This window comes from Anguilla anguilla, chromosome 7 (assembly GCF_013347855.1).
Source record: "Anguilla anguilla isolate fAngAng1 chromosome 7, fAngAng1.pri, whole genome shotgun sequence".
NCBI classification, from domain to species: Eukaryota; Metazoa; Chordata; class Actinopteri; order Anguilliformes; family Anguillidae; genus Anguilla; species Anguilla anguilla.
This window is the reverse complement of record NC_049207.1, coordinates 13,468,080-13,477,870: the sequence shown is the minus strand read 5'-3', so window position 1 is coordinate 13,477,870 and position 9,791 is coordinate 13,468,080. Positions and strand designations below refer to the sequence as shown.

The 9,791-nt window shown below is 41.9% G+C and overlaps 1 protein-coding gene across 4 annotated transcripts in view; it reads right to left on the bottom strand.

The window, feature by feature from the left end:
• Positions 1–509: 509 nt before the first annotated feature.
• The window catches only part of LOC118232257 (muscarinic acetylcholine receptor M2-like), an 83,525-nt gene continuing 74,243 nt past the window's right edge, over positions 510–9,791 (bottom strand). For all 4 annotated transcript variants that reach the window (XM_035427085.1, XM_035427083.1, XM_035427086.1 and 1 more), the window contains one exon: positions 510–9,655. In XM_035427085.1, the coding sequence (XP_035282976.1) occupies positions 8,098–9,621 (1,524 nt within the window). In that variant the 5' untranslated portion in view covers positions 9,622–9,655 and the 3' untranslated portion in view covers positions 510–8,097. The remainder of the gene's footprint in view (positions 9,656–9,791) is intronic.

Genomic DNA, 9,791 nt, shown 5'->3' with positions numbered 1-9,791 from the left:
TTAGTGTTACAGCTAGGGATAGGGTTAGGGTTAGGTTAACAGCTAGGGTTAGCGTTAGGGTTGGGGTTACAGCTACTGTTAGGGTTAGGGTTACTGCTAGGATTAGGGTTAGGGTTAGGGTTAGGGTTACTGCTAGGGTTAGGGTTAGGTTTACATCTAGGGTTAGGGTTAGGGTTACATCTAGGGTTAGAGTTAGGGTTAGTGTTATAGCTAGTGTTAGGGTTAGGGTTAGGGTTACAGCTAGGGTTAGGGTTAGGGTTACAACTAGGGTTAGGGTTAGTGTTATAGCTAGGGTTAGGGTTAGGGTTAGGGTTACAGCTAGGGTTAGGGTTATGGTTAGAGTTAGGGTTAGGGTTAGGGTTACAGCTGGGGTTCCTTTCCATGCCTTCATTGAAAACAGAGGCATTGGCCTCTTATACCACTTATGTCTTGGTGTATTTTAGTTTTCAAGTTATCATAGCAGTGCTGCTTAATGCCATGCTTGTACACATGAATGTACACAAAAGGAAAATTGTTCACAAATATGTGATTTTATTTTGTATTTACTTCAATCCTTTTCCAAAGAATATGGCACAACATATCCATTGAATGTATTTCATAATACAGTTTCATAAGAAGTCTGTGACATTGATACCCAAATCATCCTCCTCAAGAATTTCCTAATTATAACCAATAAGCCTTAAAATAAATCAAAACAAGTACTGTACATTGGAAAATATATCAGGGAAGGGGGTCAGGATATGGATCAGGGCACATTCAAATATCTATCAAACACATATATGTACACTTCAACTGTACTGTATAAGTATTACATATAATGTATACTATATATACAATGCAAACAATATGCTGTCAACAAACAATTATCTACGGCATGAGGAATCACGCATCACAGTGGATGAGGGCACAAAGATGATGGACAGATCATTAGGCAACTCAAACTGAACATCCTGTACATTGGACTGTCTTGGAGAACCTGCTTTATTTCCAGACTTCCTGTCAATGGCCAGTTCCTGGGAAACATTTGTTAAATGGCATGAAACTGAAAGTTAAGAGAATTCAATAAGTTCGTCCCTCCAAAACTCTCCACACTCCTGGAAAATGGTAAACATGCAAATATCTTTCTTGGACTCAAGCTGTGGTCATATTTCCAAATTATACTCTTGTCCTCCGTTTCCACATGGTTGATTGAATGATTTCCGGATGCTTTAGTGAATGTTTTTTTTAAACTCCATTTCTGAAACTTTTCTTGTACCTGGAGCTCATCTGCACATACAAGTATGCCATTACTTTGTGTTTCTGCTGTTTGATTTTGCTCCTCTTGCACCCGACCACCATCCGCATGCATTTAAGTTCTCTCGGACAGTAGAGAACCTTATTTGAGGCTGGATATGGAGCAAGTTGAGGAACAAAAGAAACCAACGAAAGTGGAAAAACTTGCCATAGTCCCATTGAAAAATTCCAGGTCATTATTCATCTCTACTCTGACCGCCCCTGAAAGAAACAGTTATTGCTCCCTCACAATCCTCCTCTTTCTTTCATTCTGCTCCATTCTCTGGTTTTCCAACCTGTCTGGATTTTCTTGGATCTCCGCTGACGATGTATATTTAGGACCTGCTGAGTCGCTCTGTGGTGTTTTGATCAGAGTTGCAGTACATGCTACTTTATTCTTCTCACTGGCCACAGGAAAGCAATACCCCCCAACCCACTGCTCAGACATTTGCAGTTTCATAAGTGTTCATTGCGAGTTATGTTAGTTCATCTATCATAATTATTTTACTATACAGTTTTTACAACACAGTACAACAGACATAGAGATATATAAAATAATTTTAAAAAACAAAGTCATTTATTTTCATTTGTGTTCATAATTATGTTGTTTTCTGAACATACAAATCTTCATTATTTATTTATTGATTCATTTTTGACTGTCTGATATTTTTCAGACAATGAGCGTCTTTGGCCACATGACATCCAGCTGTCATTTGCCAGGTGTTTGAGACATTTGAGACATGTTCTGTAAATTGACAACATGAGGAAACACAGTTCACTTCTCTGAAGTGTGTGAGCACAGTTTTTATATCAACTTAGTGTGTTTCCAAGGTCTTTAACGGTCTGCATACTGCCACTGCTTTGTCTTTTCTTTTGGTGAAGTTTCATGACATCACAAGTGATGCCTTCACTTCACATAGACGCACAACACATGTGCGTGCACACTCGCACACACACACGCGTGTGGGCACTCATACAGACACACACGCGCATACACACACACACACACACACACACACACACAGACACACACCCATGTGGATTAGAGAGAGTGATCTATCACCTTCAGAGATGACCCAAACAGTTAGAAGACTACTGATCGGTTCAAAGCACATGTTGTAAATTTAGAATTGATCAAATTGTAAATTTAAATCTTAACCATATGATAATAAAACTGAAACAAAATAAAATAAGCAAAAATATCTGTGACTCTTTTTTTAAAATAAAAGCATTTGCATGGAGGAAATTTTAGGCCTTATAAATTTTAGGACTTATACATAATGCATTTCTATAAAGATTTGTTGCTATTCCATTTTACAGTATGGATAAATAAAATTTAAAGTAGCAAAGTGACCTAGGAAAGTATTTACACTTACAAATGCAAACTATGGCGAGTAATCTACATCTACAGATTTTAACAGCAAATACTGTTGCGGAAGACCAACATGTACTGAATCACTGCACTCAACACATTAAAGTTTAACATTAAGCAAGCATGCAGTTTAAATTGTAAGGCACTTGACATGTCAATTCTGACCCTGGTGTGAGTTGATTCTTCACACATGTTATTGTCATTTCTTTGGAAATGCTTCTATTTGTGGCAACAGGGATGAAATAAATAAATAAGGGGCCCAGAGAATTAAGTTAATTTTTTTTTGTTATTTTTCTTACTTAATTTAATATGCTTTCCCTGGGGAAATATGATACATCTGAAATACTACTTGTAAACCCTATAGTATAAAAATATATATACGTCCTGTTATTTTGAGCCACGAAATAAAAACATTTCCCCTGACATGCTATCACCACCACTGAATAGATTTTACATAAAAGTTTTTAGCCCTTCGGAATTTTCAAAAAAAGAATCAGGTGCTCCAGGTGTCACCTTAAAAACATGGTAATATGGACATGCATGTGTGGATGCTCCTTATTTTGGACGTGATGAGGGACAATGTTAATGACAGAATGAATAAATCATTGGTTGACATAAGTACATACCATCAGTCTACATCTGCGTGACCCTTTACCAATGCAAGAAATGTATGTTTATATGTTTGCTGGGGGATGTGAGACAGATGCCAGCCAGTGGGGAAAAACAATCACAAACAAATCCAGCTAGAAGATTTCCGCTTGTCTGATATTCAGACAATCTCCACCACAGCAAATGGGATGCACGGTACCTCAAACAACCTTTGGCCCAACATCCAGGAATATCCCCAGTTTGTAAACACGTTGCGGGCGGAGATATCTGCAAAGACACGCAACCCGCTGTGCATTTCCCCCAGATGAAACGCCTCCCCTCCGTTTCCATAACTACAAAGGTCAGGCTGCACACTGCAGGGCAACTGGGGGGAAGCTGAATGGGAAAGAGAGTCGCACAAACCCGAGTCCATCTTCACTTCAGCCCGCCATTACCGTTACTTTGCTTTTCCCCATTTGGTTTCACTGCAGTAACAATCGAAGGACAGACCCTCTGCCAAGCCTTCGGCTTCTCGCTGCTTGCATGTGCATTACTCAGCGGCAGCCTGCAATGCACTCTCCACAGTGATAGACTCTAAGGGCTTGCTGTTGTACATCTGAACATATGAACACGGACATTTCGCAGCAGGTGATAAAGATGTCTAAACCCTCATCCTCTTCAAAGCGGCTGTCAGTTGTCACCAAACACCAAGCTAACGGTGGCAAATCTCCATCGGACTCCAAGCTGCGCTAGAGAGCTGCACCATTATCACTCACACGACAGCTTAGTCAAAGATTAATCAAACATTTTAGAAAGCGGGGAAGCTGCAGCCAACTTCTTAGATGTATGACAGATGATATCCAGAAACAGGTCACTTATCATAGTGACGAATGCTTGTGTAGCATACTTGGATAAATGCTTCTCGAACAGTGCTGGACTTGTACAGTCCAATTGGCGGACTGAATTACATGCTTTTGCAGGATGGTACCCTTACAGTACGTCCTACAACTTCCTACTCAAAACCAGCAGCTCTGATGGGCTTTCTCTGCATCAACAGGCTTACGTACTAGGTTCTTGATTTTTTTTTAAATTTGTGGACGATTCATTAAATGTGTTTCATATGTATATATCTCTTTCATAGTTTATATACACGATGCCTCCAATGTTCGTGTATTTAAAAGGGAAGCAGACATGGTAGCTGACAGAAAAGAGATCTTGGTGCAGAAAGTGCCATGGCAGGGGACCGAACCCCTGACTGCGCATATTGCTTCAGAGTCAGCTGCCCAAGGGACCGCATCACACACCTTATTGACCGTTGGGGCTTTTTAAACTTCTAAATTCACCACTTATGCTCGATAAAAATCAAATAACGGCTTATTCTTCCTCTGTGTATACACGTGTGTTCACATACGACAATATATGCGACTGTACGCGTGAGTGCGAGGGAGAGGAAGAGAGACGGAGACGGGAAAGGCAAATATAATATTCACCCAGAGAGGTTCATGCCTGCTTAAACAATGATAAGACGTACGGAGAGTCACGCCTAATGGGATTAAGATGGAAGCGAACGTCGCTCAGAACTTGGGCACGGCGTGTGTAGATAGGGTGTACAACGTGTGCCTTTCATCTCCCCTGCAGGTGCTCCTCATCAGACTCTAATAGTTCAGTTCAAGCAGAGCTTTTCTTCCTGCTATACCTCCAAAGTCTGACGGAGAAGAAGAGAAAAGCCTGTTCTTCTCCCTTTGCTGGCTGGCTACATTTCATCTCCAGTCTTTTGTACTCTGTTTGCTTGTCTTTTTCACTGACGTTTATTTGCGGGCGTCGATATAGATCTTTTTAAAAGAACATCTATGAAACAAAAGAACTGAACGGTCTTACGGTGGGAAGCAGGTGATTATTAATGTCTAATATCTTTGAACAAGGCTTTTATTCTTTGAAGGCCATAAAAGCCAACGGACTTGATAGCAAACGAAAATAAGATGAAAATGAAATGACTGCAGATTGAAATCTGATGGGTTTAATGGGGTTTCATGTACACATGGAAATGACAGCATTTTTATACAAAACTGTGGTATGAATGTAATATGAAGGATTTTGTTTAAAAAATAAAATAAAATTAAGTCTAGACTTACAACACCTTATGCAACAACATATAGTAGCCCTTTTAATTTACCAGACAGTGTAGTCTGCAAATAAGAATTAACCCTGTACCAGGGTAACAACACAAGCATGCATTCACATTGCTTTTGAGATTTAAGAAAGGTGAGAGGTGCTCCTTATATTGAATTATTATTTTCACATTCAGGAAAATATGATACACTGTCTTAATATTATCTACAGATTCTCATGATTACAGTATCTGCTACTAATATTTTATTGAACTGTAATCAAACTAACAGTTTCCCATTTCACATCGCCTCCTGGCAGAGGCAAAATGCATGTACATATTGCGTATAAACAGTAGTGTCTTTCAGTCCATTTTGAGAATGAACAGAATATTGCCATAATCTTTCCAGGGTAAATTCCTGTTCAAAAACAGAATGTACACCCTGTCTGTATCACTGAAAAGCTAACTCTGATCTAGAGTCAACTCTCTGATGAAGAGGTCACTCGCTGATGAAGACCTATCTCTCTAATGATGAACTAACTTGCTGATAAAGGGTTAGCTCTCTGATGAAGAGTTAACTATCTGAGGAAAATGTCAGCCACTGAAGAAGACCTACCTCAATGAAGAGCTAACTTTCTGATGAATAGCTAGCGTTCTGATGAGTCAGCTCTGGTGAAGAGGAAACTCTTTCAAACATCTCTTTACCAAGTGGAAGTCCAAGCGCCCACAGAAACAATGAGCTTTCACACAGAAATATAAAAAGGATTCCAGGGGTAAACCTGATGCCTGAAGCGCCTAAAAGTCACCCTGTCACCTGCTGTTATTTACAAATGTTACAAAAAATAAAACAAGCCTTAGGCATCAGAGTACAGAGCATAAAAAATGTAAATATTGATACTGATGGTGATCCTCCTGTGATCACTTTTGTGCCACTGAAAAATGTAAAAAGCAATAAAATAAAGAAAAGTTATTTTCATCATATATATTTTTTTTCCTTTTCTAGGTTTGGGCCTACATATCTACCTTGAATTTTTTTTAGAAAGGCAGAACCTTTTCCTGCAGGGAGTAATTTGTCATTGTAACCCTAAAATCACGAATTGAGTAGCTACCTTACACCGTTACTCTGATGTCTGGGACAAAACCTCGGACACAGATCTAGCCACCTTACTGTAGGTGGATGGGCTGTTAGGTTGTGTATGCTGTAAAAAGCAATTGTGGACCCATTTGGCAACCCCCCCGCCACACACCCCCTGGCTGCCCTAGGCCGCCCCTGCAAGAACTGCATAGAATTATGTCAATAATTATATGCAAAATGATTCCTGTTAACAGTGATGGGAGATTAAGGAGTCATGAATCCTGCAATTGATGTAGCTACAGGACCCTATAGCGTCAATTACTGACGTAAATAAATAAAAAGAATTTGCTGTGTGTAATAAAAAAATATTAGTTCAATCAGTGATTTACTCATGGCACATACTAGCTTTTTTCACCATTTTGCTATGAAGCTTCATTCCTTCATCACTACTGTGATTTTCATGTGCAGATTTTATGATTGCTGATTTTCATCATTTACTTATTTTTTTTACATTACCGCATATGTAATTACATTGAATACAAAAGACAGGATCTGGCTGATTACATTTGTTCTTGAAATAAAAGTGAAAAGTGAAGTGTGAAACTGGTCTGAAACCACTGAATCTAATGCACTCTCTTTAAAAAAAGAAATTTGATTGAAAATGCTGTTTTATCTCTTCATCACTACTGGCAGTCCCTTTGAGAGAACTGAATGAGTCATCCCTGGAGGTGTGTCACCATAAGCAGCACCTGCATGTGACTACACTACAGGGGCTCCTGGAAGCGCACTGGCCAGCTGTTGGACTGGAAGTCACGCTAGCGCACAGGTTGGCCCCGCAGGAAGAAAAGCTAGCAGCTACATTCACCTTTACATTACCTGTCCACCTTCCCAATGATATAGTCAATAAACAAAGTTCTCTATCGTTTCAGACACTCTTGAACGATTTCTCGGTATCTTTCGCTATATTTCTCTCTCTTACGAGTGCACAAGCACACCCACACGGACAGACATACACACACGCATACATGCACAATATTTTTTTAAAGATATGTACACATATATACAGGGATTTCGTTTTATACTGAATAACAAACACAGGGGCTTGTATTTGTATATTCAGTCAGCCCTATTTTCCCTTTTGAATTTTGTGTTTTATATAGCAGTGCAGAAGTTTCCTGTTTGAAAGCCCCTTACTATTCCAAACCTCTCCAATTCTGTTCTGGCGTTCCTTGGTTTTCTGTACACTCACCAGTCTGTGCTTCTCTCAGCTGTATTCCAGCAGACACATGTTGTGCTGCCGTTGCAGAATTCCACTTCATATATGAGCATAAACTGATCACCTCTGAGCAGTTATAAATAGGTTTCCCTGGTGCTTCATATTATTTTTTCTTTCATGCTTTTATTTGTGCTATTTTATAAGATGATGCTTGTTTTTTCCTGCTATGATGTACCTTCCAGACTCGTCAGTCTCAGTCATTTTCAATGTTTCAAGATCTTTTTTTTTTTTAATCTACCCTTTCCGCCATCTTCTATGCACTGTGGTAAAAAAGTCTGCAACAACCAAACTCTCCACACTTGGTTGCAGTTGCATTTGTGTAAAGTGCTACAACAGGATATCAAAATGAAAAATAAAGAAAGGAAAGGAAGAAAAAAAAACAAGAGAATAAACCTGTATATGTCCATTCATCTGGCTGACCTAATGTTCTTGTATTGGCAGAGCAGAAGGTGTTTGAAGGTCTTTTTGAAGGTGACGTTGCAGAGGGCGTAGCAGGCAGGATTGACGGTGCTGTTGATGTAGCAGAGCCAGTAGCCGATGGTCCAGACGGTGTTGGGGATGCAGCTGGAGCAGAAGGTGTTGATGAGCACCATGACATTGTAGGGTGTCCAGGTGACCACGAAGGCCACCAGGATGGCCATGATGGTGCGGGTGACTTTCTTCTCACGCGATGGTGCGGCTTTCTTTTTCTTAGGCGGCTGCTTGGTCATCTTGACAATCTTGCGTGTCACCAAGTTCTGCTTCTCAGCACCAGGGACAATCTCTACCGTGGTGTTGGCTGTGTTGTAACAGTCACCTTTGGGCGACTTGGTCACGATCTTGATGCAGGTCAGCTTGGATCCCCCTGCCTTGGCCCGGGTGCGTGTGGGCAGTGGGCTGGGGATGGCATTGGCATTGGCATGGCAATTTTTCCTGGCCTGCGCTGGCTCCTCGTCCTTTAGGTTGGATGCGGCCGCGCTGCCAGAGGTGGAGTCGTTGGAGCTTTCCTTCTCCTCGGCCAGCGTGCAGTTCTCTGTCACCCCTTCCTCCCCCTCCCCTTCCCCTTCCCCGCTTGTGTTGGACGGGCCCTTGCCATTCTGCAGCTTGCCATCATGCTGGTTGGCTAGGCTCTCCGTGTTCTGGACCTGGCTCCTGTCCGTGTCCTCGGCTGCCACGTTGTTATTGTTTGGTTTGCTGATGTGGCTCCGCACGTGACTGGGGGACAGGGCCTCCTGGTTGGCCCCGGAGGGCTTCCTGTTGTCCTTCTTTACGCGGCTCTTGCTGGCTCTGGAGATCTGCCAATACAGCACCGACATGGTGATGACGGGCAGATAGAAGGCGGCAATAGCCGTGCCGAAGGTGACTGCGGCGTTGGAGAAAAACTGTATGTAGCACTCCCTCTCTGGCACGGTCCGGCCGCCCACAATGAACTGCCAGAAGAGGATGGCCGGGGCCCACAGGATGAAGGACAGGACCCAGGCCGCTGCGATCATCATGCCCGCCATCTTGGTGGTTCTTTTGACTGGGTAGCTGAGCGGTTTGGTAACGCAAAAGTAACGGTCAAAGCTGATGATGAGCAGGTTCATGACCGAGGCGTTGCTAACCACATAGTCCAGGGCCAGCCATAGGTCACACACCACGGGCCCCAGGGGCCAGTAGCCAATAACAATATACACTGTGTACAGGTTCATGGAGCAAAGCCCAATGATCAGGTCTGCGCATGCAAGGCTGAAGAGGAAGTAGTTGTTGACGGTCTGCAGATTCCTGTTGACCTTTATGGAAAGCATGACCAGGATGTTGCCAATGACGGTGACCAGACTGAGGGAGCCAGCCACCAGGACAATGAACACCACCTCCACAGTCTTGTATGGGCTTTCAGGCAACAGCGGCTCAGTGTCATTCCCCTCAGAGCCATTGAGGAAGGTGAAGTTGGACAGCTCCATTTCATTCATTCTGGGTTAATGTCCTGCAGCCAACCCGCTACACCTGGACAGAATACAGAAAAAAGGGGAAAAAACATGAGTTTTCAAATAGACAATAGTCTAGTGCAGAAATGGCTTGTGGTTACCCTTTATTCGCCATTGGACTGGAATTGTACAGTTGTGAGCAATTATTTGAATAT